This window comes from Vicugna pacos, chromosome X, assembly GCF_048564905.1.
Source record: "Vicugna pacos chromosome X, VicPac4, whole genome shotgun sequence".
Lineage (NCBI taxonomy): Eukaryota > Metazoa > Chordata > Mammalia > Artiodactyla > Camelidae > Vicugna > Vicugna pacos.
In genome coordinates this window covers 104,666,182-104,693,283 of record NC_133023.1, presented here as the reverse complement: position 1 = coordinate 104,693,283, position 27,102 = coordinate 104,666,182, and the positions used below count along the sequence as shown (strand labels likewise).

General features: G+C 60.4%; 4 protein-coding genes across 11 annotated transcripts; all 4 read right to left on the bottom strand.

Moving 5' to 3' along the window:
• Positions 1 to 508: 508 nt before the first annotated feature.
• LOC140691736 (melanoma-associated antigen 10-like) lies at positions 509 to 5,735 on the bottom strand. 5 transcript variants are annotated; one of them, XM_072955595.1, is made up of 3 exons: positions 5,631 to 5,735; positions 2,022 to 2,162; positions 509 to 1,824 (listed from the first exon to the last, which is right to left on the bottom strand). In XM_072955595.1, the coding sequence occupies exon 3, from the start codon at positions 1,822 to 1,824 to the stop codon at positions 1,024 to 1,026; it is 801 nt and encodes a 266-aa protein (XP_072811696.1). In that variant the 5' UTR covers positions 2,022 to 2,162; positions 5,631 to 5,735; the 3' UTR covers positions 509 to 1,023. The 5 variants fall into 5 exon arrangements, with proteins under 5 accessions (XP_072811696.1, XP_072811695.1, XP_072811697.1 ...); XM_072955594.1 differs by lacking the exon at positions 5,631 to 5,735 and adding an exon at positions 5,296 to 5,539; XM_072955596.1 differs by lacking the exon at positions 5,631 to 5,735 and adding an exon at positions 5,296 to 5,539 and having other exon boundaries at positions 2,022 to 2,122.
• A 2,708-nt stretch (positions 5,736 to 8,443) lies between these two features.
• On the bottom strand, positions 8,444 to 10,146 carry LOC140691901 (heat shock transcription factor, X-linked member 3-like). Its single transcript, XM_072956307.1, has 2 exons — positions 9,567 to 10,146; positions 8,444 to 9,150 (listed from the first exon to the last, which is right to left on the bottom strand). Exons 1-2 carry the CDS (start codon positions 10,059 to 10,061, stop codon positions 8,626 to 8,628), a joined length of 1,020 nt encoding a protein of 339 aa, XP_072812408.1. The 5' UTR covers positions 10,062 to 10,146; the 3' UTR covers positions 8,444 to 8,625.
• A 4,621-nt stretch (positions 10,147 to 14,767) lies between these two features.
• On the bottom strand, positions 14,768 to 19,994 carry LOC140691735 (melanoma-associated antigen 10-like). Of its 4 annotated transcripts, none has more exons than XM_072955590.1 (3): positions 19,889 to 19,994; positions 16,281 to 16,421; positions 14,768 to 16,083 (listed from the first exon to the last, which is right to left on the bottom strand). In XM_072955590.1, the coding sequence occupies exon 3, from the start codon at positions 16,081 to 16,083 to the stop codon at positions 15,283 to 15,285; it is 801 nt and encodes a 266-aa protein (XP_072811691.1). In that variant the 5' UTR covers positions 16,281 to 16,421; positions 19,889 to 19,994; the 3' UTR covers positions 14,768 to 15,282. The 4 variants fall into 4 exon arrangements, with proteins under 4 accessions (XP_072811691.1, XP_072811690.1, XP_072811692.1 ...); XM_072955589.1 differs by lacking the exon at positions 19,889 to 19,994 and adding an exon at positions 19,554 to 19,797; XM_072955591.1 differs by lacking the exon at positions 19,889 to 19,994 and adding an exon at positions 19,554 to 19,797 and having other exon boundaries at positions 16,281 to 16,381.
• Positions 19,995 to 22,701: 2,707 nt separating this feature from the next.
• Positions 22,702 to 24,404, bottom strand: LOC140691886 (heat shock transcription factor, X-linked member 3-like). Its single transcript, XM_072956256.1, has 2 exons — positions 23,825 to 24,404; positions 22,702 to 23,408 (listed from the first exon to the last, which is right to left on the bottom strand). The coding sequence occupies exons 1-2, from the start codon at positions 24,317 to 24,319 to the stop codon at positions 22,884 to 22,886; spliced, it is 1,020 nt and encodes a 339-aa protein (XP_072812357.1). The 5' UTR covers positions 24,320 to 24,404; the 3' UTR covers positions 22,702 to 22,883.
• Between the last annotated feature and the right edge of the window lie 2,698 nt (positions 24,405 to 27,102).

Here is a 27,102-nt window from a genome sequence, read left to right as displayed (position 1 = left end):
TCAAGGAACAACCTTTGCCCCCTCCCAGCCGCCCTTCCATCCGAACTGTGGCTTCTCAAACCCAAAACACGCCTTCTTCAAGTCTGGCCGCCGCCACCACCCGGCTTCATTACCGTCACCTCCCACAGAAGGAAGCCCAGCTTCCCAAAGCCCCCACCTGCCCTGGCTCTGCGCACTTGCACTTGGGTGCTCTCTCCCGGACCCCCTCCGCCTCGCCGCTTCTTTCCCTTGTTCTGTGGGACTTCAGGGACATGTCACCATCTTCCTGATGTGACTGGGCTCCTAGCCTGTCCTTCTAGGTGTGGGGTGTGTCTTGCTTTTCCTAGTGTCCCCACTAACACAGAGCCCTCCGGACAGCAGAGGCTCGGTGAATGTGTGCGGATGAAGTGAGATGGTGAGCAGGGATCCTGTTGATTCACACTGATTTTCTCCTACTTTCTTAAATAACCCATGGAAACCCAATTAAACATAGGGATATTACACGTATAAAATGACAAACAAGAAGGGGTAAGAAGCAAGTTAATATTTTTACTTTTATTGTTCTAAATCTTCCCTCATCTGTATCATTGCTAATTACTCTCACATTTCCCAAACAATTCTAATTGCAATTCCATATTATGTCATCCAGGATGACCAAAAAAAAAAAAAGAGAGAGAGAGAGAGAGAGATTTCAGTCTCCTTTACAGAAGAGGAAGACTGTTGTGTTTGAACTGGATAAGCATACACACGTTGTGATCACTGTCATTCACAAAGTTAGATACTGAAGCTTATTAAATCTTCTATTAATAGGAACAGCACTGAAAAACACCTACAGGAAACAAAGATCAATTTCCATGTCACCGTAAAGGACGGGAGGAGCCCAGAGATGCTGTACGCCGTGCCCCCCGAGCTGGCCCGGGCCCTCACTCCTTCCAAGGCTGACTGCTCGCTCTGCAAACACAGGGTGAAGGATGGGCTCCCTTCCTGCCCGGCAGGAGAAGCTGCTGGACAGGGGCCTGGAAGGAGCGCGGCTGCAAGTCTGGCTCAGGCCCCCTCTTCCTCATTGCTCACGGCCTCCTCAGACAGGGACGGGAAGGAAATGGGACCCTCACTGTTGAGTCTAAACAAATGCTCCAGGACTTGCAGCTTGCTGGTCTCCGCGTGGGCCCGGGGCCCCCACAGGAACTCGTGGCGAGCGGGATCGCTGTTGGCCACCTGCCGGTACTCCAGGTACCCCTCCTGCACCCACGCTTTGGTGATCAGCTCCCTGGGCTCCCCGTAGATGAAGTGCTCCCTCCCAGGATACACCCCCATGACACCGAGTGCTCCCCACACCTCTTCCTCAGGCACCCCCCCTCCCCCCAGGACGATGACACCCAGAAGTATCACCAGGAGGCCGTTCTTGGGCATGCTCTGCTCACCACCCTGCATCCCATCACAGGTGAGGCCCAGGGTGGGGACCAGGATGTACAAGTGCTCCTTGGGGTCCACCTCCTTCACATCCACCCCAAAGACCAGCTGCATGCACTCAGAGGCCTGGCTGAAGACCGCAGGGAAGTGGTCCTGGTATTCTCTGAGGATACTCAGCATTTCTGCCCTGGTGGTCGGCTGCTTCCGGTGATACTTGAGGAGCAGGAAGCTCACCAGGTCAGCCATCATTGAAAGCTCTGCACCTTGGCGCAGGGACTCGGCACCGGCAGAGTAGGAAGAGGAGACTGAGGAGGAGCAGGGGTACCGGGGGGATGCGGCCCCCTCCTGCTCAGCCTCCAGCTGCTGCACATCCACCAGGCCCTGGGCGTCTCTTGGGTCCTGAAGGTCTTCCACAGCCTGGCGGAGCTCACTCATCTGAACCAGGGACATAATGACAGGTGTTGGCAGCTGACAGGAGTCTGGGCAGCGGTGACAGGTGGGGACCCAGTGGCCTTGTGGGAGGACAAGCTTATCGACCTTCCCAGGGTTTCTAGGGCTGAACGAGGTTTACTTTGGTGTCCCATCTTTGTTGTGGGCGTGCGGGTCCCCTCACCCTTCCCTCGGGCCCTCACCTTGACTCCTGGGAGGACCCGGGACTCTTCTCTCTGTCGCCAAGGCGTGGTTCCTTCAGATAGGATCTGACCCGTCCTCTCACACCAAGGTCCTCACCTCCCTGAAAGCCGGGAGAGAAAGGAGAGGAGGCCCCTTCCCTGCTGTGATTCAGGACAAGGATACCTCTGGTCATTGACTTTGGTTTCTGTGCACAGTTCCTTGTTCACAGCTCCCAAAGCCCTTGGGATGTCCTCAGTGTTGAGAGTGATGAATGTGCTGTTTTTGTTTTTCATGTCAATGAGATGTGTTTGCAAAGCACCTAAAATGGGGCTGGTTGCCAGAAGAGCCAATCATGTGATTAAAAGTTTGGATCTTTTGGCCCCTCCCCAGCACCACCAGGGAGGGGAGAAAGGCTGGAGATTTGAGTTCAATTGCCAATGGCCAATGGTTTAACCAATCGTGCTTATGTAATGAAGCCTCCGTCAAACCCCAAGAGGATGGGTTTGGAGAGCTTCTGGGTTGGTGAGCAGGTAGAGAGCTGGGGCAAGTGGCACTGTCTGAGAGAGCGGGGAAGTCGGCCCCGCTCCCGCACACCTTGGCCCTAGCACCTCTTCCATCTGGCTCTTCGTGACTCATGCCCTTTATGTTCAGCTGGTGATCTAGGAAGTAATACGTTTGTCAGAGACCTGTGAGCCACTCTAGCAAATCAACCAAACCTGAGGAGGAGGGCGTGGCAACCTCTGGAGGTCTTTCAGAAGGACACGTCTTTCAGAAGGACAAGTAACAGCCTCGACTTGTCACCAGCGGTGGAAACCCAAGGAGGAGGGAGTTGGAATCCCCAACCTACAGCTGGCCATTTAGCAGCACAGGGAAGAACCTTGCCTTGCGGTGGGCTTCTGAAGTGGTGGGGGGAGGGCAGTCTTGGAGGACTGAGCCTGAACCAGAGGGTCTGATGCCATCTCTGGCTAGACGGTGTCAGAACGCAGTTGAATTCTTGAACACTCTGCTGCTGTCTGAGAACTGTTGTTGGTCCGGGGAACCTCTCCCCTACGTGGAAACTGGTCCCAGGATCCATTTACACAACATCCACCCCCAGCCCCCCGAAAAAACCAGAAGCACTGGCAGCGGGGATCGGCCCCTCTGCCCTGGGCGGAGGTGCCCTCAGTGCCTGGAGGCCATGCATCTCACTCCCGCCAGGGCCTGCTCTTCCCCCCTGCCCCCACCTGGGATGACGAGTTGACATCTGCCCGTCAGACCCAGACCTCAACTCCCTGAAGACTCCCACCTTCCCACCCAGGATGGAAGTGAGCACGGCACTTAGGGCCACCACTGACTGTTCCTTCCAGGGCTGGGAACACGGGTCAGCTGGACCCGGTGGGGTCCTTCCTCTCCTGAGATGGCGGGGTACATTTGGTCCTCACGGAGAGTCCTTGCCTTGACACGTGGGATATCCTAGGACCGCTCCCTCTGCTGGCCTGATGCTTCCCCTCAGACCAAGGTCCTCACACCCTGAGATACCCCACCCCCAACCACGTGACGGAAGTGATGGCAGGCCCCATCCGGCCAGACCTGACTGGGGACTCCTAGGGCTGAAACAGCTCAAGCCGGACACTGTAAGTTCCCATCTCTTTTGGGGTGAGGGTCTCCTCATGCCCTGCATCCACCCAAAGGGTCCTTTTCCTGAGCCCTGGCACATCCTGTGAGTCCTTCTGCTGCTGACCGGTTGTGGCTCCTTCTGCCAACCTCAGAACTAGGTCTGAATTCCCTGAGAGCCTGGGGCAGAGGTGAGGGGGCAGCACCATTGGCCACTCCTGCCCAGGGACTTCAGGGATGACAGGGGGCAGGGCCGGATTCTGTGGGCTCGCTCTCTACTCTCAGTATCAAGACATTCACATTTACGCCCAGCAAGTCCTGGAACCCTCCCCTCCGCTAACATGAGGTTGTCCCCTGCAGGCCGACACCACCATCGCACTGAGTTTGAGGATAAAGTGGGGAGGTGATGCCTCCTGACTTACACCCGGGCCTCCCAGGAAGGACCAGAGGAGCAAGTTTCTGTTGAGGCCCCCTCTACCTGGGGAGGGGGTCTGCCCAGTCCTACTGGGGGTTCCGGGGAGACCACCCTCTGCACATCTGAGCCACACTCCTCAGACCAGGGACTTCACCTCCCAAGGACCTCTGAGTAAGAGGTCAGAAAACATCTCACCTGGTCACCCTGCTCTGGGGCCTCCAAGACCCAGCACAAGGGCAAAGGCTCCCTCACGGTCCTCACATTGCCCCCTGGTAATTTAGGATTCTGTCCTCTGCCCATCTGACGCCCCGCCCCTCATACCAGGAGCCCTGTCCCTCTGAGACCGGGATGTCAGGAAATGCTGCCTTTGGTCATCCTGCCCTATAGCCCCCCATGGCCGACTCTGTTCCGGGGTGCAGGGTCTCTTGGTCCTCCCTCAGGGTCCTCACCTTGACTACCAGGGGGACCGGGGATACCCTGCTCTGCATACCTGAGGTCCCCCCTCCTTATATTAAGGCCCCAGTCTCTCTGAGACCCGGATGGGGAAGTCGAGACACCAAAGAGCAACGTGTGCTCATCTCGCCCTGGGGCCTCCCAGGGATAAAAGCAGGGGCAGGATCGGTTCGGCGGGTCCCCACTGATCTGGGGTCTCTGGTTCCCTCAGTCCTCCCTCAGGATCCTCACCGTGACGCCAGGCAGGAACGGGGATTCCCACCTCAGCCCATCTGAGGCCCCGCCCCTCAAACCTGGGCCCCATTCCCTCTGAGACGCGGATGTCAGGAAATGTGCCTGTGGTCATGCCACCCTATGATCTCCCAGGAACGACTCTGTACTGGGGTCCAGGGTCCCGCAGTCCTCCCTCACAGTCCTTGCTCACTGTCCTGACAGGCCCTCCGCCCTGCGTTTCCCAAGCTGAGGCTTCGCTCCCCACAGCAGCGCCCCAGTCCCTCCGAGGCCCGGATGCGGAAGTCCCGGCACGCTGCCGTGGGCTCGTCCGGCCTGAGGCCTCCGAGGGCTGACTGCCGGGGTAGATATCTTGGGGTCCCCTCAATTCTGGAGTCCAGGGTGTCCCCAGTCCTTCCTCAGGGTCCTCACCTCGGCGCCCGGCAGGAACTGGGATTCTCTCCTCAGCCCACCCGAGGCCCCGCCCCTCAAACCAGGTCCGCAGTCCCTCTGAGACCCGGATGTCAGGAAATGCTGCCTGAGGTGATCCGGCCCCATGACCTCCCGGGACCGACTCTGTGCTGGGGTCTCTGGTCCCCTCAGGCCTCCCTCAGGGTCCTCACCTTGACGCCCGGCAGGAACTGGGATTCTCCACTCTGCCCCCTTGAGCTCCCCCTCCTTGTACTACATCCCGACTCCGTCTGAGACCCGGATGCGGAAGTCAGGGCACGCTGCCATGTGCTCATCAGCACAGGGCCTACCAGGGCTGACTGCAGGGGTAGATAGCTTGGGGTCCCCTCTATTCTGGAGTCCAGAGTCTCCTAGATCCTCCCTCAAGGTCCTCAGATTCACTCAGGCGGCATGGAGCCTCCCTTCAGCCCACCCGAGGCCCCGCCCCTCAAACCAGGTCCGCAGTCCCTCTGAGACCCGGATGTCAGGAAATGCCGCCGGTGCTCACCCTGCCCTGTGGCCTCCAAGGTGCAACACTGTCCCGGGGTGCAGGATCCCTCCGTTCTCCCTCGGGGTCCTCACCTTGACTCAGGCGGCATGTGATCTCCCCTCTGGCCACCCGAGGCCCCGCCCCTCATCCCAGGACCCCCGTCCTTCCGAGACCCGGATGTCAGGAAGTCAGGACCCCACGAGTGCTCATCCCACCCAGGCCCTCCCAGGGCTGACAGCAGGGGCGGGGATCTGTGGGGCCCCTTCTGTCCTCCCTCAGCGTCCTCAGCTTGAGCCCCATCAGGTCCTGGGACGCCCCCTTGTTGACCCGAGCCCACACCCTCACACCAAGGCCCTCACTGCCCTGAGACCCCCCAGGGGAGTCTCTGGACTCACATGAGGCCACCAGGCCCAGGGCTTCCCAGGACTGTGGACGCCAGGGGCTGAGATGGATTCCATGGGTTCCCTCAGCCCTCCCTCTGCTCCTCACCTGGACTCCTGGCTGGGCCTGGACACCTCCCTCTGCCCACCTGAGCTTGGTCCCCTTGGACTCAGACCCTCCAGAGCCAGGACACCAGAGAGGGAAGCAGGGATGAGGGGGTGGGGATCTGATCCTTGCAACCCTGCCTGGGGTCTCCCAGGGGTGACCGCAGAACCGACCTGGATGCCTGCAAACCGAGTCCCCACACACGGTTCTACCTTGACTCCTGGCAGCGCTGGGCTCCTTCACTAGCAAACCTGAAGCCGGCCTCCCTCACCCAGGCCCTCACCTCACTCACCTCCCAAGGTTGGGGCATCAGTGCCCATCACATCTGGACCCCGAGCCCAGGGGTTTCCGAGGGCTGTCGGGGGTGGGGCGGAGGTGGATTCCCTGGGGGCCTCAGTCTCCTGTGTCCTCACCTTGCCTCCTGACAGGACTTGGGAGCCGCCCTCTACCCTCCTGAGACTGCGTCTCTCAGACCTAGCCTCTGACTCCCCGAGTTCACTGAAGAAATGGGGGCCGGGGAATGATCAGCCTGACAGCCCCGCCCGGGGGTCCCCAGGATTCTGGCGCGGGGCCGATTTGCATTCTTAGGGTCCCTGTGTTGTGGGGTGGTTGGACCCCTCTGTCCTTACCCCGGAGGGCCCTCACCCACCCTCGCACACAAAAGCTGCAGTCCCAGCAAAGATGCTGGAGGGGACCTGCCTCCTGGTGACCGTGAAGGGGCAGAGAGCAACACACCTTCCCTCGCGGGCTCCCCGACAACTAGCCTGACTTCGTAGACGGTCTATTCGAAAGACTTACCTTTTCCTGAAGAGGCTGAGCAGTGGCAGGGGAGTTGCGGATCCCTTGGGTTGATGACTGGATAATGGTACGTGTTCCAGAGCCGTGATTTTCACTTGTTAATTCTCATCCATAGTAAGAACTACATTTTTCATCTGCAGCTACTGTGCGTGTATCTATATCATGTCTAGACTGTATGTGCTTATGTACACGTACATCCACACACCACACACATGGACCAAACATGCCACGTGTGCCCCATGTGGAAACCTGGGCAGTTCCCAGACACAGGTGCCTGCCCTGGGCCCTGAGGCGCGGATCCCCGTCCCCTTGCGGGAGCCCTGAGAGCCCACCGGACCCGAGGGCACCATGCTTTGAACTACAGGCCTGCCGCCTGCCTGACACCCCATCTGCCCAGGGCAGTGAGCCTGCAGGAGAACGTGGGCCCCCCAGTCGGCTGGGAGAGAAGCCGAGCAGAGTGGGCAGGAGGAAGTGGGAGCAGGGCCCCAGCCTGAACACAAGAGCAGACTTCAGAGGGCCGAGCCTTTACCCCCACGTCCAGGAGCCTTCTCCATCCTCACACCCTCTGTCCTAGACCCAGACCCGCCTCCTGGGGCCCCGTCTCCATTTCAGGATGGATGGTGATCCCGCGGGGCTGGGACAGGCCACGTGGGCAGAATCCGGTGTCAGGCTCTCCTGAGCACCGATGCCTGGCTTCCCTGTGTTCTCAGCTACGTGGCATGAGGCACCAGCTGGTAGGACAGCGTGCAGGACAGCTGGGGCCCCCGTGAGTGTTGGCGAGTCGGCTCAGACCAGTGGGGCATCAGGGGACATCGGACTCAGAAACAGCACCGTCTGCCTCGCAGATGACTCTCGCCCTGTTGTAAAGTGTCCCTTGGCTCGCGGAGCCGGTGTGTTAGACGTGCCGCACGGCCGCTTCACGTGCCAAGAAAGGGTCCTAACTACAGCCCTGATGGAAGTGAGCAGTGCTGGTGTTCGCCTGGTGGGAGATCTTTTATACATTTGTGGGGGGTTTGGTCACTTGAGAGTAGGGATTCCAGTGGTTGTTACCTTCGAGGGTGATGGGCTTCCCCCCAGGCATTTGACTGCAACCCCCCGTCTCTTCGGAGCCAGGCTGCAGCGCTCTCAGCCCTTGGTGGAGGGGGTGGCCCTACGTTTCGGCGGGCCTCTGTGGGGGGAGGGGGCCCTGGATCGGGAGCTGGAGACGCTGAGCTGCTGGTCAGAAACTTCTGGCATCCTTGGGGGACCCAGGAGGAAGACCCTCCTGCTCCGGGATGCATGAGTAGTGGGGGGGAGACACCCCCGAGGTCAGAAGCCAGGCTGTCTGTCCCCTGATGGGCAGGCCCGGCCCAGGGGACCAGACCTTCCTGGGCTCGCCTCAGTGCTCGCTCCCCACCTCCTTGGGCGGGTGTCCGAAATGCCACAGCTTCAGATGAAAGAGGCCGATGGGGACCAAAGCCTGCCCCCGGCCGGGGTCTCCAGCCTCCGCGGGCTTATCTGGTGAGACGTGTGCGGAATCGAACGCGAGAAAGAACACGGACCCGCGGTTCTCGCAGATTCTTTATTTAGCCCCGGGGAGTTTTGCTTGTCTTTATTAAAGCCCAAAATGTTCATGGTTACAGGACGGTGCTCTTCGTGTGTCTCTAGTGGTCTGTGAGCTCAGGGCTTTGGGTTGTCCTTGAACCGTTCGCAGAGAGCACACTTGTAATCTGAAGAGCCCTCGGGCTCTTCATCTGCCGCGGGCCTCCTGGTTGGGGGCCATGAGCAGAAGGGCCGCGAGCAGCATGCAGTAACCCGTGTTGCACGTGGACACCACCGAGCTGGGATCGGGGCAAACAGGGGGGCTTCTGGGCAGCTCCCCTGCACCGTCCCTTCCGGCAGTAGCCGGGGGCACTAGCGTGACATTCCTGGAGGTGCCCTCCCCACTCGGGCCGCCCTGCTCGCTGGAGGGACGCTGCACTACCACCAACCTGGCCACCCGGCCGGCAGACAGGACGCCAGGGAGCATGAAGGCCCGGATGCCGCTGGGCACCTGAGCACGGGGGGCTTCCCTCTGGGTCTTCCTGTCGGCATCTTTGGTGGAGTCATTCTGATGGAAAAACTGGGTGCATCTCATAGGTGGGGCGGCTTGCTTCTTTCTCTTTGGGGTGGTTGCGCTGGAAGCGGGCCGAGCAGTTGCTCTCGGGTCACCTTTTCTCCACATGTTCTCGATCAGCAGGGGCTTCTCTCTCTGAAAGTTGCAGTTGTGGTAGATCTGAAAGGACATGAATCATTCTCGTCATTTCGGGGGAAATATTCACTCCTCCCCGCCCACCTCCATCATAAAGGTCTTGTTTGACTGTGGAGAAGAGGTCTTTTTAAATTCCTGGCAAGGTTTATTTCGCCCTGGAGTGTGCGCTCACTAAAGCTACGTGGTGCCTGGGCTGAGGTGTCACTCTAGCTCCCTGACGTGAAGTGGCCCCTGGGTCTTCGGTCACACCCGCAGGGCATCTCTAAGGGGCGAGCCTTACATGACACGCCGGACTGCCTCAGCCTTCATTCAGTACTGGCTCGCAGGAAAAAAGTCCCCCTCGGGAATGAACCCCGTTCAGCACATCACTCATCCGCTCAGGACTGGGAAGCTGTTCCAGGAACAGAGAACTCGGGAGACGGAAGGGCTGTCTACGTTACCATCAGCCTTTTCTTCCCCGGAGAGCGACCCAGAGTGCCGGGCAGGTGTATTTTCCTGAACCCGTAGAGGTTCAGTTGGCGGATGAAGCTCTTCAAGCTGTCTGTTTCAAAGATCCTGTCTGCGCCGCGCCGGCGAAGAACCTCCCGCTGGAAAAGGTCTTCCTCGATGATCAGCATGTCTCCCTTGTCGTTCCAGCGCACGGACTTGAAGGCCTCGTCCTCCACTATCATCCAGAGCTTTCTCGGGAAGGAGAGCCCAAGAACACCATGGGTTCCGTCCACGTTGGCGGGACCTGGGTTTGGGTCCTGTGGTGGCTGGTTGTCTTGGGAGCCTGGATCTTGGCTCTCGGCCTGGTCGCCGGGCTTCTCCAAAATCTCCCTCGAATCCACCTTTGGATCCGGGGATGAACCCGATGGGGCCCCCGCTGGGGGCTCTCCATCAGCTGCGGGGGCCGCCGTGGCCGTATATTCCTCGTCGGGGCTCTGACTCGCCATGCAGCTAGTCTAGACCAGGCACATGCTCTCCCTGAGACCAGATCACTGAGCTCTCAGGGCAGAAGTGCCTTCAGTCTGAGCAGGGACGCCCAGTAAATAGTGTCCGCAGAATTCTAGAATCTCGGTAGCAGGGCAACCAGCGACTTTGGTCATCGTCCTCTTTATGTGTCACGTGAGGTCCCAGAGGTGGTCTGGACAGGGAGCCCTGGCCGAGGGGAGGGGAGGGGAGGGGTACAGAGCCCCCAGCTTCTCTGTTTTCCAGAAGTGTAGGAAGGTATGTTCAAGGTCCCGGCGAAAGGCTCCCATCTGCTGCCAGGCACCTTTCTCCCAGGGGCCAGGCCCTGAGTGGGCGGAGAGACATGATCCTGTTTCCATCCCCAAAGGTTGGGGAGGCCTGTTGCCAGCCTCCGATTTGTTCAAGGGCCAGGCCCTGGCTGGCCCTGGCTGGCCCTGGCTTGGCTGCCACCAAGGCGGCAGGGGTGAGATGGGCCCCGGGCGACTGCACCTCCCGGAAGTGGTGGTCCGAGTGGGCTGGTTGGCCCGGGCTGGCTGGCAGCGCCCGCCCCCCCGCCCCCAACAGCTCCTGCCTTGGTCTCTTCCAGCTGCTCCTGCTGGCTGGTCGGTCCAGCTCTGATGGGCCATAAGGAAGTGTCCCGTTCTCCTGCCCCTGGGTCGAGCTGTCCCCAGAGTGGGGCTGTGTGGGAGCGTGTGGGGGCACTCCCCACGTCCCACTTCAGTGTCACCAAAGCACCTGGCACATAGGGTTCCCCCCGTGCCGCGTGAGCGGATGGCCGCATCCTCCCCTGTGCTTTGGAGCCTCCTTTTGAGCTCTGCTGTCCGCAGCCCCACCCCTCTCCAGAGCACATGGGATCCTCTTTAGTGCCCATTTCTTGCCATAGAAACTCCTCGTGGCCCGAGAGCACTCACTTTCAGAACACCTGCCTTAGTCCGCGTCAGAACACCTCCCTCAGACCTCGGATTCAGCCTCCCCTGAGGCTGCTCTAAGGCCCTCTTCCCTCTTCCCTGTCACTGGGGGGGTTAGGCTCCTGCCCTGCCAGATTGCTGGCCTTCTGCTTCCAACTCGGCTCTGCCCTGCTTCTTCCCCTTTGCAGTCCTTGATCTGGGGGTTCAGCATGTATTCTGATCTGTTGAGAGCAAGCATTTCCCTGGTCTGCTCCCAGGCCTGCCCTGCTCGCCTTCCCCGAGCCAGCCCCGCCCCCAGCCCTGGGTCCCCGTCCCGCCGTCACCTCGGTGGCAGGTACACTGAATAATTTTGCCTGCTCTGGGTCCGGTACTTTTCAAGGGGCCTACTCTACAGACTCACTGCCAAGGACAGTTCCTACTTGTTGAGCTAGACGTGACCAACGGAAAGCCCGTCCACGTGTGACTGAAAATAGATGAGGCTCTGGGTGTGGGATGGGACAAGTCCAGCCCGAGAGCCGTCTTCACCACAGATGGCAGGACAGACAGGACAGCGGTCTGGGGGGACACGTGTTCTGTAGCCGCTGTGGTGACTGTTCTTCATAGTCACTGCACAGGGAGAGAGAATGGGACCTGGAAAGGCCCGTCTGCCGGGCTCCTAGGTCCTCATCCCAGCTCTGCCGCTAAGGAGAGGCGTCTGTCCTCTCTGAGGGCCACTCCCTGTTCCAGAAGGGGAGGGCAAGGGGTTCGAAAGAGATTCTCCCAAGGGGCCTTCGAGTCTGAGGGCTGTCGGCCTTCGTGGAGCTCCTAGGCCGAGACTGGAGCTTGGGCGCAGGTCTTTGTGCCTCTAAACAGGTTTACAGAGCACTTGTTCGGGTCACTCCCTCCTGCAGGGACGTGTCCTTAGAGTTCGAACTTCAGTGGAGGCCACGGGGGCGTCTCAGGAGGGGGCCCAAAGGCTGGGACATCGGCGGGCCGATCCCAGCCCTGTGGCCTCGCCTGCCGCCCGCTCCTTCCAGCCCTCCCTCACACCCTGGGTCTGGTGGGCCTGCCCCCTCACAGGTCTGCCTCCCTCCATCCCACGCACCCCTGCCCTCCCCGCCCCCGCCCCCGCCCCGGGCCGGCTGGGCCGTGGCTTTGTGTCGCGCCCCAGGGGTCGCTCTCAGCCATGGCTCAGGACACCTGTTACTCAGATACCAGCCCTCACGACGTCCAAGGCCTGCCTTTCCCAGCCTGGCCCGCCGGCCGCTGCGCCTGCCTTAGCCCCCGGTGTCCGCCAGCCCAGAGGACCCCCAACCGCTCTCCGTCACCGTCCATGGGCCCTGGGCCAGACCCGCACCCAGTCCCCGGCTGCTCTGGGACCCGCCAAGAACTCCCCTGTCTGGGCATGTCCTCAAGCTGCCTCGTCGGGTGGCAATGCCCGTCTCTATCCACAGGCCGCTCTGCATGTTGGGGCCCGGCTTCAAGGCCGGCCCGGCTTCAAGGCCACCTCGGCAGTCGGGTCTTCCTGTGGTCCCAGGCTCCCTCCCAAGGCTCCCACAGCCCGCCTTGCATGTCCAGTCCCAAGGTGGGGTGCTCCTGTCTCCCTGAGAGCTTGGGTGTATCTGCCTCCCCCTCCAGACCCGGAAAGAGGTCCTTGAGGACAGCAGACTAGGACAGGACGTGAACGTGGTCCCCAGCGTATCTTGGAACGAACAAATTTGTATGTCGCCCAGGAGCTGGCTTCAGTGTCCTTGAAAGCAGCTGTGCACGGTCACTGCGACAGTTCGAGCAGGTCGGAGGGCGCCTGCCGTCCCTTGGCGGTGCTGAGCGCTCTGAGGCGCAGCGCCGTGGACTCTTCCCGTCTGACCCGGGGCAGGTGGCAGGGAAGGCCCGGCCCGGGCCGGGGAAGGTGGAGTCGTGGGCCTAGGATCCGCCTGACGGAGAAGTAGAGCCGGCCTGTGGTCCACTGCGGACGCCCGAGCCCACGGCCTCAGCCCAGACTGGGGGCCTTGTGTCTGCCCGGAAGCCACCTGCACCCCACAGGGACAGCAGCAAAGGGGAGTCTTCCTTGTCCAGTGATGACTCATTTCGTAGTTGTCCAAGGCCAAGGAGACCCGGGAAAGCCATCCTTAGAAGCTCAAATGGCACAGGGGCCGTCGGGTGCAATGCACTTTCCAAAGGAGCCCCAGGCAAGCTCTGTTACGGCCGCTCCCCTCCCCCACTGGGGACAGGGAGACGGTGTCAGGATGTTCCCTAGTGTTAACTTTTCTGCAGCTTCTGAAAAGTCTACGTTAGGGATGTTATCCCATAAGAAATGTGGCCTTCAAGACCCAGTCAACCACAATCCCAATCCCAGTCTCAAGCCCGGTCTCGCGCTCTGGCTCTCGCTCTGTCGCTGTGTCTGTCTCTGTGACTGTCTCTCTGTCTCTGTCTCTCTCTGTCTCTGCCTCTGCCTCTGTCTCTGTCTCTCTCTGTCTCTGTCTTTCTCTCCACACCCCCACCCCCTGTGATGACCAAGGCAGCAGGTCAGGTTCGAGTTGGCCAAGAGGGCCCCGGGGAAGGAGGGGACCAGGGCAGGGTGCTGTCGTGTGGGATAAGGGCTGGGACTGGACAGCAGTGCCACCACCTGGCAGGGTCAGCTCTCAAGAAACCGCAGACAGTCCTCACCCTGGCTTTGACTGTCACAGTCACCTTCCTTTCTTGGTCCAGCTTTTACTACCTGGGCCTCAGGATCCTACTTTCTGTCACCCGACAGACACCACGAGGACACTGAGGAGAGAAGTGGACTCTGGGTCAGGAGGTGGGCCGCAGGCTGCGATGGGTGGGCGCAGCGTGGGCTCTAGATGAATTCAGACCAGGGGTCTCGGCCCCACCCCGTCACTTACTAGCACGTGATCCTGGGAAGGTTCCCGAGCCCCACGACCTCAGGGTCTTCATCTGTGCAGTGGGCGGGTGTGAGGAGGCCCGTCCCGCAGGACTGCAGGGGTGCGTGTGATGTGCGCCAAGCACCTCGCGCGGGGCGCGCTGCCTGTTGGAACCGCGATGATTGGCAGGTGCTTCTGATTTTCTTTGGCCCCAGACCCTCCCACTCCCTCCTCTGGCACTTGGCTGGTTGGTTTGTTATCCAGGTCATGTTAGAGAACACGCAGCTCAGTAGGATGTGGAAGAGCTAATCAGCCAAAAAGCATGTCTCCTAAATGAAACTAAGTAAATTCTCCCGATTAGAGGCTAGGTTACACTGAGGGGTGGGGGAGGGTTCCCAGCTGGACTCAACACCGAGCTCCTACGAAGGGAGTCAAGGAACAACCTTTGCCCCCTCCCAGCCGCCCTTCCATCCGAACTGTGGCTTCTCAAACCCAAAACACGCCTTCTTCAAGTCTGGCCGCCGCCACCACCCGGCTTCATTACCGTCACCTCCCACAGAAGGAAGCCCAGCTTCCCAAAGCCCCCACCTGCCCTGGCTCTGCGCACTTGCACTTGGGTGCTCTCTCCCGGACCCCCTCCGCCTCGCCGCTTCTTTCCCTTGTTCTGTGGGACTTCAGGGACATGTCACCATCTTCCTGATGTGACTGGGCTCCTAGCCTGTCCTTCTAGGTGTGGGGTGTGTCTTGCTTTTCCTAGTGTCCCCACTAACACAGAGCCCTCCGGACAGCAGAGGCTCGGTGAATGTGTGCGGATGAAGTGAGATGGTGAGCAGGGATCCTGTTGATTCACACTGATTTTCTCCTACTTTCTTAAATAACCCATGGAAACCCAATTAAACATAGGGATATTACACGTATAAAATGACAAACAAGAAGGGGTAAGAAGCAAGTTAATATTTTTACTTTTATTGTTCTAAATCTTCCCTCATCTGTATCATTGCTAATTACTCTCACATTTCCCAAACAATTCTAATTGCAATTCCATATTATGTCATCCAGGATGACCAAAAAAAAAAAAAAAGAGAGAGAGAGAGAGAGATTTCAGTCTCCTTTACAGAAGAGGAAGACTGTTGTGTTTGAACTGGATAAGCATACACACGTTGTGATCACTGTCATTCACAAAGTTAGATACTGAAGCTTATTAAATCTTCTATTAATAGGAACAGCACTGAAAAACACCTACAGGAAACAAAGATCAATTTCCATGTCACCGTAAAGGACGGGAGGAGCCCAGAGATGCTGTACGCCGTGCCCCCCGAGCTGGCCCGGGCCCTCACTCCTTCCAAGGCTGACTGCTCGCTCTGCAAACACAGGGTGAAGGATGGGCTCCCTTCCTGCCCGGCAGGAGAAGCTGCTGGACAGGGGCCTGGAAGGAGCGCGGCTGCAAGTCTGGCTCAGGCCCCCTCTTCCTCATTGCTCACGGCCTCCTCAGACAGGGACGGGAAGGAAATGGGACCCTCACTGTTGAGTCTAAACAAATGCTCCAGGACTTGCAGCTTGCTGGTCTCCGCGTGGGCCCGGGGCCCCCACAGGAACTCGTGGCGAGCGGGATCGCTGTTGGCCACCTGCCGGTACTCCAGGTACCCCTCCTGCACCCACGCTTTGGTGATCAGCTCCCTGGGCTCCCCGTAGATGAAGTGCTCCCTCCCAGGATACACCCCCATGACACCGAGTGCTCCCCACACCTCTTCCTCAGGCACCCCCCCTCTCCCCAGGACGATGACACCCAGAAGTATCACCAGGAGGCCGTTCTTGGGCATGCTCTGCTCACCACCCTGCATCCCATCACAGGTGAGGCCCAGGGTGGGGACCAGGATGTACAAGTGCTCCTTGGGGTCCACCTCCTTCACATCCACCCCAAAGACCAGCTGCATGCACTCAGAGGCCTGGCTGAAGACCGCAGGGAAGTGGTCCTGGTATTCTCTGAGGATACTCAGCATTTCTGCCCTGGTGGTCGGCTGCTTCCGGTGATACTTGAGGAGCAGGAAGCTCACCAGGTCAGCCATCATTGAAAGCTCTGCACCTTGGCGCAGGGACTCGGCACCGGCAGAGTAGGAAGAGGAGACTGAGGAGGAGCAGGGGTACCGGGGGGATGCGGCCCCCTCCTGCTCAGCCTCCAGCTGCTGCACATCCACCAGGCCCTGGGCGTCTCTTGGGTCCTGAAGGTCTTCCACAGCCTGGCGGAGCTCACTCATCTGAACCAGGGACATAATGACAGGTGTTGGCAGCTGACAGGAGTCTGGGCAGCGGTGACAGGTGGGGACCCAGTGGCCTTGTGGGAGGACAAGCTTATCGACCTTCCCAGGGTTTCTAGGGCTGAACGAGGTTTACTTTGGTGTCCCATCTTTGTTGTGGGCGTGCGGGTCCCCTCACCCTTCCCTCGGGCCCTCACCTTGACTCCTGGGAGGACCCGGGACTCTTCTCTCTGTCGCCAAGGCGTGGTTCCTTCAGATAGGATCTGACCCGTCCTCTCACACCAAGGTCCTCACCTCCCTGAAAGCCGGGAGAGAAAGGAGAGGAGGCCCCTTCCCTGCTGTGATTCAGGACAAGGATACCTCTGGTCATTGACTTTGGTTTCTGTGCACAGTTCCTTGTTCACAGCTCCCAAAGCCCTTGGGATGTCCTCAGTGTTGAGAGTGATGAATGTGCTGTTTTTGTTTTTCATGTCAATGAGATGTGTTTGCAAAGCACCTAAAATGGGGCTGGTTGCCAGAAGAGCCAATCATGTGATTAAAAGTTTGGATCTTTTGGCCCCTCCCCAGCACCACCAGGGAGGGGAGAAAGGCTGGAGATTTGAGTTCAATTGCCAATGGCCAATGGTTTAACCAATCGTGCTTATGTAATGAAGCCTCCGTCAAACCCCAAGAGGATGGGTTTGGAGAGCTTCTGGGTTGGTGAGCAGGTAGAGAGCTGGGGCAAGTGGCACTGTCTGAGAGAGCGGGGAAGTCGGCCCCGCTCCCGCACACCTTGGCCCTAGCACCTCTTCCATCTGGCTCTTCGTGACTCATGCCCTTTATGTTCAGCTGGTGATCTAGGAAGTAATACGTTTGTCAGAGACCTGTGAGCCACTCTAGCAAATCAACCAAACCTGAGGAGGAGGGCGTGGCAACCTCTGGAGGTCTTTCAGAAGGACACGTCTTTCAGAAGGACAAGTAACAGCCTCGACTTGTCACCAGCGGTGGAAACCCAAGGAGGAGGGAGTTGGAATCCCCAACCTACAGCTGGCCATTTAGCAGCACAGGGAAGAACCTTGCCTTGCGGTGGGCTTCTGAAGTGGTGGGGGGAGGGCAGTCTTGGAGGACTGAGCCTGAACCAGAGGGTCTGATGCCATCTCTGGCTAGACGGTGTCAGAACGCAGTTGAATTCTTGAACACTCTGCTGCTGTCTGAGAACTGTTGTTGGTCCGGGGAACCTCTCCCCTACGTGGAAACTGGTCCCAGGATCCATTTACACAACATCCACCCCCAGCCCCCCGAAAAAACCAGAAGCACTGGCAGCGGGGATCGGCCCCTCTGCCCTGGGCGGAGGTGCCCTCAGTGCCTGGAGGCCATGCATCTCACTCCCGCCAGGGCCTGCTCTTCCCCCCTGCCCCCACCTGGGATGACGAGTTGACATCTGCCCGTCAGACCCAGACCTCAACTCCCTGAAGACTCCCACCTTCCCACCCAGGATGGAAGTGAGCACGGCACTTAGGGCCACCACTGACTGTTCCTTCCAGGGCTGGGAACACGGGTCAGCTGGACCCGGTGGGGTCCTTCCTCTCCTGAGATGGCGGGGTACATTTGGTCCTCACGGAGAGTCCTTGCCTTGACACGTGGGATATCCTAGGACCGCTCCCTCTGCTGGCCTGATGCTTCCCCTCAGACCAAGGTCCTCACACCCTGAGATACCCCACCCCCAACCACGTGACGGAAGTGATGGCAGGCCCCATCCGGCCAGACCTGACTGGGGACTCCTAGGGCTGAAACAGCTCAAGCCGGACACTGTAAGTTCCCATCTCTTTTGGGGTGAGGGTCTCCTCATGCCCTGCATCCACCCAAAGGGTCCTTTTCCTGAGCCCTGGCACATCCTGTGAGTCCTTCTGCTGCTGACCGGTTGTGGCTCCTTCTGCCAACCTCAGAACTAGGTCTGAATTCCCTGAGAGCCTGGGGCAGAGGTGAGGGGGCAGCACCATTGGCCACTCCTGCCCAGGGACTTCAGGGATGACAGGGGGCAGGGCCGGATTCTGTGGGCTCGCTCTCTACTCTCAGTATCAAGACATTCACATTTACGCCCAGCAAGTCCTGGAACCTCCCCTCCGCTAACATGAGGTTGTCCCCTGCAGGCCGACACCACCATCGCACTGAGTTTGAGGATAAAGTGGGGAGGTGATGCCTCCTGACTTACACCCGGGCCTCCCAGGAAGGACCAGAGGAGCAAGTTTCTGTTGAGGCCCCCTCTACCTGGGGAGGGGGTCTGCCCAGTCCTACTGGGGGTTCCGGGGAGACCACCCTCTGCACATCTGAGCCACACTCCTCAGACCAGGGACTTCACCTCCCAAGGACCTCTGAGTAAGAGGTCAGAAAACATCTCACCTGGTCACCCTGCTCTGGGGCCTCCAAGACCCAGCACAAGGGCAAAGGCTCCCTCACGGTCCTCACATTGCCCCCTGGTAATTTAGGATTCTGTCCTCTGCCCATCTGACGCCCCGCCCCTCATACCAGGAGCCCTGTCCCTCTGAGACCGGGATGTCAGGAAATGCTGCCTTTGGTCATCCTGCCCTATAGCCCCCCATGGCCGACTCTGTTCCGGGGTGCAGGGTCTCTTGGTCCTCCCTCAGGGTCCTCACCTTGACTACCAGGGGGACCGGGGATACCCTGCTCTGCATACCTGAGGTCCCCCCTCCTTATATTAAGGCCCCAGTCTCTCTGAGACCCGGATGGGGAAGTCGAGACACCAAAGAGCAACGTGTGCTCATCTCGCCCTGGGGCCTCCCAGGGATAAAAGCAGGGGCAGGATCGGTTCGGCGGGTCCCCACTGATCTGGGGTCTCTGGTTCCCTCAGTCCTCCCTCAGGATCCTCACCGTGACGCCAGGCAGGAACGGGGATTCCCACCTCAGCCCATCTGAGGCCCCGCCCCTCAAACCTGGGCCCCATTCCCTCTGAGACGCGGATGTCAGGAAATGTGCCTGTGGTCATGCCACCCTATGATCTCCCAGGAACGACTCTGTACTGGGGTCCAGGGTCCCGCAGTCCTCCCTCACAGTCCTTGCTCACTGTCCTGACAGGCCCTCCGCCCTGCGTTTCCCAAGCTGAGGCTTCGCTCCCCACAGCAGCGCCCCAGTCCCTCCGAGGCCCGGATGCGGAAGTCCCGGCACGCTGCCGTGGGCTCGTCCGGCCTGAGGCCTCCGAGGGCTGACTGCCGGGGTAGATATCTTGGGGTCCCCTCAATTCTGGAGTCCAGGGTGTCCCCAGTCCTTCCTCAGGGTCCTCACCTCGGCGCCCGGCAGGAACTGGGATTCTCTCCTCAGCCCACCCGAGGCCCCGCCCCTCAAACCAGGTCCGCAGTCCCTCTGAGACCCGGATGTCAGGAAATGCTGCCTGAGGTGATCCGGCCCCATGACCTCCCGGGACCGACTCTGTGCTGGGGTCTCTGGTCCCCTCAGGCCTCCCTCAGGGTCCTCACCTTGACGCCCGGCAGGAACTGGGATTCTCCACTCTGCCCCCTTGAGCTCCCCCTCCTTGTACTACATCCCGACTCCGTCTGAGACCCGGATGCGGAAGTCAGGGCACGCTGCCATGTGCTCATCAGCACAGGGCCTACCAGGGCTGACTGCAGGGGTAGATAGCTTGGGGTCCCCTCTATTCTGGAGTCCAGAGTCTCCTAGATCCTCCCTCAAGGTCCTCAGATTCACTCAGGCGGCATGGAGCCTCCCTTCAGCCCACCCGAGGCCCCGCCCCTCAAACCAGGTCCGCAGTCCCTCTGAGACCCGGATGTCAGGAAATGCCGCCGGTGCTCACCCTGCCCTGTGGCCTCCAAGGTGCAACACTGTCCCGGGGTGCAGGATCCCTCCGTTCTCCCTCGGGGTCCTCACCTTGACTCAGGCGGCATGTGATCTCCCCTCTGGCCACCCGAGGCCCCGCCCCTCATCCCAGGACCCCCGTCCTTCCGAGACCCGGATGTCAGGAAGTCAGGACCCCACGAGTGCTCATCCCACCCAGGCCCTCCCAGGGCTGACAGCAGGGGCGGGGATCTGTGGGGCCCCTTCTGTCCTCCCTCAGCGTCCTCAGCTTGAGCCCCATCAGGTCCTGGGACGCCCCCTTGTTGACCCGAGCCCACACCCTCACACCAAGGCCCTCACTGCCCTGAGACCCCCCAGGGGAGTCTCTGGACTCACATGAGGCCACCAGGCCCAGGGCTTCCCAGGACTGTGGACGCCAGGGGCTGAGATGGATTCCATGGGTTCCCTCAGCCCTCCCTCTGCTCCTCACCTGGACTCCTGGCTGGGCCTGGACACCTCCCTCTGCCCACCTGAGCTTGGTCCCCTTGGACTCAGACCCTCCAGAGCCAGGACACCAGAGAGGGAAGCAGGGATGAGGGGGTGGGGATCTGATCCTTGCAACCCTGCCTGGGGTCTCCCAGGGGTGACCGCAGAACCGACCTGGATGCCTGCAAACCGAGTCCCCACACACGGTTCTACCTTGACTCCTGGCAGCGCTGGGCTCCTTCACTAGCAAACCTGAAGCCGGCCTCCCTCACCCAGGCCCTCACCTCACTCACCTCCCAAGGTTGGGGCATCAGTGCCCATCACATCTGGACCCCGAGCCCAGGGGTTTCCGAGGGCTGTCGGGGGTGGGGCGGAGGTGGATTCCCTGGGGGCCTCAGTCTCCTGTGTCCTCACCTTGCCTCCTGACAGGACTTGGGAGCCGCCCTCTACCCTCCTGAGACTGCGTCTCTCAGACCTAGCCTCTGACTCCCCGAGTTCACTGAAGAAATGGGGGCCGGGGAATGATCAGCCTGACAGCCCCGCCCGGGGGTCCCCAGGATTCTGGCGCGGGGCCGATTTGCATTCTTAGGGTCCCTGTGTTGTGGGGTGGTTGGACCCCTCTGTCCTTACCCCGGAGGGCCCTCACCCACCCTCGCACACAAAAGCTGCAGTCCCAGCAAAGATGCTGGAGGGGACCTGCCTCCTGGTGACCGTGAAGGGGCAGAGAGCAACACACCTTCCCTCGCGGGCTCCCCGACAACTAGCCTGACTTCGTAGACGGTCTATTCGAAAGACTTACCTTTTCCTGAAGAGGCTGAGCAGTGGCAGGGGAGTTGCGGATCCCTTGGGTTGATGACTGGATAATAGTACGTGTTCCAGAGCCGTGATTTTCACTTGTTAATTCTCATCCATAGTAAGAACTACATTTTTCATCTGCAGCTACTGTGCGTGTATCTATATCATGTCTAGACTGTATGTGCTTATGTACACGTACATCCACACACCACACACATGGACCAAACATGCCACGTGTGCCCCATGTGGAAACCTGGGCAGTTCCCAGACACAGGTGCCTGCCCTGGGCCCTGAGGCGCGGATCCCCGTCCCCTTGCGGGAGCCCTGAGAGCCCACCGGACCCGAGGGCACCATGCTTTGAACTACAGGCCTGCCGCCTGCCTGACACCCCATCTGCCCAGGGCAGTGAGCCTGCAGGAGAACGTGGGCCCCCCAGTCGGCTGGGAGAGAAGCCGAGCAGAGTGGGCAGGAGGAAGTGGGAGCAGGGCCCCAGCCTGAACACAAGAGCAGACTTCAGAGGGCCGAGCCTTTACCCCCACGTCCAGGAGCCTTCTCCATCCTCACACCCTCTGTCCTAGACCCAGACCCGCCTCCTGGGGCCCCGTCTCCATTTCAGGATGGATGGTGATCCCGCGGGGCTGGGACAGGCCACGTGGGCAGAATCCGGTGTCAGGCTCTCCTGAGCACCGATGCCTGGCTTCCCTGTGTTCTCAGCTACGTGGCATGAGGCACCAGCTGGTAGGACAGCGTGCAGGACAGCTGGGGCCCCCGTGAGTGTTGGCGAGTCGGCTCAGACCAGTGGGGCATCAGGGGACATCGGACTCAGAAACAGCACCGTCTGCCTCGCAGATGACTCTCGCCCTGTTGTAAAGTGTCCCTTGGCTCGCGGAGCCGGTGTGTTAGACGTGCCGCACGGCCGCTTCACGTGCCAAGAAAGGGTCCTAACTACAGCCCTGATGGAAGTGAGCAGTGCTGGTGTTCGCCTGGTGGGAGATCTTTTATACATTTGTGGGGGGTTTGGTCACTTGAGAGTAGGGATTCCAGTGGTTGTTACCTTCGAGGGTGATGGGCTTCCCCCCAGGCATTTGACTGCAACCCCCCGTCTCTTCGGAGCCAGGCTGCAGCGCTCTCAGCCCTTGGTGGAGGGGGTGGCCCTACGTTTCGGCGGGCCTCTGTGGGGGGAGGGGGCCCTGGATCGGGAGCTGGAGACGCTGAGCTGCTGGTCAGAAACTTCTGGCATCCTTGGGGGACCCAGGAGGAAGACCCTCCTGCTCCGGGATGCATGAGTAGTGGGGGGGAGACACCCCCGAGGTCAGAAGCCAGGCTGTCTGTCCCCTGATGGGCAGGCCCGGCCCAGGGGACCAGACCTTCCTGGGCTCGCCTCAGTGCTCGCTCCCCACCTCCTTGGGCGGGTGTCCGAAATGCCACAGCTTCAGATGAAAGAGGCCGATGGGGACCAAAGCCTGCCCCCGGCCGGGGTCTCCAGCCTCCGCGGGCTTATCTGGTGAGACGTGTGCGGAATCGAACGCGAGAAAGAACACGGACCCGCGGTTCTCGCAGATTCTTTATTTAGCCCCGGGGAGTTTTGCTTGTCTTTATTAAAGCCCAAAATGTTCATGGTTACAGGACGGTGCTCTTCGTGTGTCTCTAGTGGTCTGTGAGCTCAGGGCTTTGGGTTGTCCTTGAACCGTTCGCAGAGAGCACACTTGTAATCTGAAGAGCCCTCGGGCTCTTCATCTGCCGCGGGCCTCCTGGTTGGGGGCCATGAGCAGAAGGGCCGCGAGCAGCATGCAGTAACCCGTGTTGCACGTGGACACCACCGAGCTGGGATCGGGGCAAACGGGGGGGCTTCTGGGCAGCTCCCCTGCACCGTCCCTTCCGGCAGTAGCCGGGGGCACTAGCGTGACATTCCTGGAGGTGCCCTCCCCACTCGGGCCGCCCTGCTCGCTGGAGGGACGCTGCACTACCACCAACCTGGCCACCCGGCCGGCAGACAGGACGCCAGGGAGCATGAAGGCCCGGATGCCGCTGGGCACCTGAGCACGGGGGGCTTCCCTCTGGGTCTTCCTGTCGGCATCTTTGGTGGAGTCATTCTGATGGAAAAACTGGGTGCATCTCATAGGTGGGGCGGCTTGCTTCTTTCTCTTTGGGGTGGTTGCGCTGGAAGCGGGCCGAGCAGTTGCTCTCGGGTCACCTTTTCTCCACATGTTCTCGATCAGCAGGGGCTTCTCTCTCTGAAAGTTGCAGTTGTGGTAGATCTGAAAGGACATGAATCATTCTCGTCATTTCGGGGGAAATATTCACTCCTCCCCGCCCACCTCCATCATAAAGGTCTTGTTTGACTGTGGAGAAGAGGTCTTTTTAAATTCCTGGCAAGGTTTATTTCGCCCTGGAGTGTGCGCTCACTAAAGCTACGTGGTGCCTGGGCTGAGGTGTCACTCTAGCTCCCTGACGTGAAGTGGCCCCTGGGTCTTCGGTCACACCCGCAGGGCATCTCTAAGGGGCGAGCCTTACATGACACGCCGGACTGCCTCAGCCTTCATTCAGTACTGGCTCGCAGGAAAAAAGTCCCCCTCGGGAATGAACCCCGTTCAGCACATCACTCATCCGCTCAGGACTGGGAAGCTGTTCCAGGAACAGAGAACTCGGGAGACGGAAGGGCTGTCTACGTTACCATCAGCCTTTTCTTCCCCGGAGAGCGACCCAGAGTGCCGGGCAGGTGTATTTTCCTGAACCCGTAGAGGTTCAGTTGGCGGATGAAGCTCTTCAAGCTGTCTGTTTCAAAGATCCTGTCTGCGCCGCGCCGGCGAAGAACCTCCCGCTGGAAAAGGTCTTCCTCGATGATCAGCATGTCTCCCTTGTCGTTCCAGCGCACGGACTTGAAGGCCTCGTCCTCCACTATCATCCAGAGCTTTCTCGGGAAGGAGAGCCCAAGAACACCATGGGTTCCGTCCACGTTGGCGGGACCTGGGTTTGGGTCCTGTGGTGGCTGGTTGTCTTGGGAGCCTGGATCTTGGCTCTCGGCCTGGTCGCCGGGCTTCTCCAAAATCTCCCTCGAATCCACCTTTGGATCCGGGGATGAACCCGATGGGGCCCCCGCTGGGGGCTCTCCATCAGCTGCGGGGGCCGCCGTGGCCGTATATTCCTCGTCGGGGCTCTGACTCGCCATGCAGCTAGTCTAGACCAGGCACATGCTCTCCCTGAGACCAGATCACTGAGCTCTCAGGGCAGAAGTGCCTTCAGTCTGAGCAGGGACGCCCAGTAAATAGTGTCCGCAGAATTCTAGAATCTCGGTAGCAGGGCAACCAGCGACTTTGGTCATCGTCCTCTTTATGTGTCACGTGAGGTCCCAGAGGTGGTCTGGACAGGGAGCCCTGGCCGAGGGGAGGGGAGGGGAGGGGTACAGAGCCCCCAGCTTCTCTGTTTTCCAGAAGTGTAGGAAGGTATGTTCAAGGTCCCGGCGAAAGGCTCCCATCTGCTGCCAGGCACCTTTCTCCCAGGGGCCAGGCCCTGAGTGGGCGGAGAGACATGATCCTGTTTCCATCCCCAAAGGTTGGGGAGGCCTGTTGCCAGCCTCCGATTTGTTCAAGGGCCAGGCCCTGGCTGGCCCTGGCTGGCCCTGGCTTGGCTGCCACCAAGGCGGCAGGGGTGAGATGGGCCCCGGGCGACTGCACCTCCCGGAAGTGGTGGTCCGAGTGGGCTGGTTGGCCCGGGCTGGCTGGCAGCGCCCGCCCCCCCGCCCCCAACAGCTCCTGCCTTGGTCTCTTCCAGCTGCTCCTGCTGGCTGGTCGGTCCAGCTCTGATGGGCCATAAGGAAGTGTCCCGTTCTCCTGCCCCTGGGTCGAGCTGTCCCCAGAGTGGGGCTGTGTGGGAGCGTGTGGGGGCACTCCCCACGTCCCACTTCAGTGTCACCAAAGCACCTGGCACATAGGGTTCCCCCCGTGCCGCGTGAGCGGATGGCCGCATCCTCCCCTGTGCTTTGGAGCCTCCTTTTGAGCTCTGCTGTCCGCAGCCCCACCCCTCTCCAGAGCACATGGGATCCTCTTTAGTGCCCATTTCTTGCCATAGAAACTCCTCGTGGCCCGAGAGCACTCACTTTCAGAACACCTGCCTTAGTCCGCGTCAGAACACCTCCCTCAGACCTCGGATTCAGCCTCCCCTGAGGCTGCTCTAAGGCCCTCTTCCCTCTTCCCTGTCACTGGGGGGGTTAGGCTCCTGCCCTGCCAGATTGCTGGCCTTCTGCTTCCAACTCGGCTCTGCCCTGCTTCTTCCCCTTTGCAGTCCTTGATCTGGGGGTTCAGCATGTATTCTGATCTGTTGAGAGCAAGCATTTCCCTGGTCTGCTCCCAGGCCTGCCCTGCTCGCCTTCCCCGAGCCAGCCCCGCCCCCAGCCCTGGGTCCCCGTCCCGCCGTCACCTCGGTGGCAGGTACACTGAATAATTTTGCCTGCTCTGGGTCCGGTACTTTTCAAGGGGCCTACTCTACAGACTCACTGCCAAGGACAGTTCCTACTTGTTGAGCTAGACGTGACCAACGGAAAGCCCGTCCACGTGTGACTGAAAATAGATGAGGCTCTGGGTGTGGGATGGGACAAGTCCAGCCCGAGAGCCGTCTTCACCACAGATGGCAGGACAGACAGGACAGCGGTCTGGGGGGACACGTGTTCTGTAGCCGCTGTGGTGACTGTTCTTCATAGTCACTGCACAGGGAGAGAGAATGGGACCTGGAAAGGCCCGTCTGCCGGGCTCCTAGGTCCTCATCCCAGCTCTGCCGCTAAGGAGAGGCGTCTGTCCTCTCTGAGGGCCACTCCCTGTTCCAGAAGGGGAGGGCAAGGGGTTCGAAAGAGATTCTCCCAAGGGGCCTTCGAGTCTGAGGGCTGTCGGCCTTCGTGGAGCTCCTAGGCCGAGACTGGAGCTTGGGCGCAGGTCTTTGTGCCTCTAAACAGGTTTACAGAGCACTTGTTCGGGTCACTCCCTCCTGCAGGGACGTGTCCTTAGAGTTCGAACTTCAGTGGAGGCCACGGGGGCGTCTCAGGAGGGGGCCCAAAGGCTGGGACATCGGCGGGCCGATCCCAGCCCTGTGGCCTCGCCTGCCGCCCGCTCCTTCCAGCCCTCCCTCACACCCTGGGTCTGGTGGGCCTGCCCCCTCACAGGTCTGCCTCCCTCCATCCCACGCACCCCTGCCCTCCCCGCCCCCGCCCCCGCCCCGGGCCGGCTGGGCCGTGGCTTTGTGTCACGCCCCAGGGGTCGCTCTCAGCCATGGCTCAGGACACCTGTTACTCAGATACCAGCCCTCACGACGTCCAAGGCCTGCCTTTCCCAGCCTGGCCCGCCGGCCGCTGCGCCTGCCTTAGCCCCCGGTGTCCGCCAGCCCAGAGGACCCCCAACCGCTCTCCGTCACCGTCCATGGGCCCTGGGCCAGACCCGCACCCAGTCCCCGGCTGCTCTGGGACCCGCCAAGAACTCCCCTGTCTGGGCATGTCCTCAAGCTGCCTCGTCGGGTGGCAATGCCCGTCTCTATCCACAGGCCGCTCTGCATGTTGGGGCCCGGCTTCAAGGCCGGCCCGGCTTCAAGGCCACCTCGGCAGTCGGGTCTTCCTGTGGTCCCAGGCTCCCTCCCAAGGCTCCCACAGCCCGCCTTGCATGTCCAGTCCCAAGGTGGGGTGCTCCTGTCTCCCTGAGAGCTTGGGTGTATCTGCCTCCCCCTCCAGACCCGGAAAGAGGTCCTTGAGGACAGCAGACTAGGACAGGACGTGAACGTGGTCCCCAGCGTATCTTGGAACGAACAAATTTGTATGTCGCCCAGGAGCTGGCTTCAGTGTCCTTGAAAGCAGCTGTGCACGGTCACTGCGACAGTTCGAGCAGGTCGGAGGGCGCCTGCCGTCCCTTGGCGGTGCTGAGCGCTCTGAGGCGCAGTGCCGTGGACTCTTCCCGTCTGACCCGGGGCAGGTGG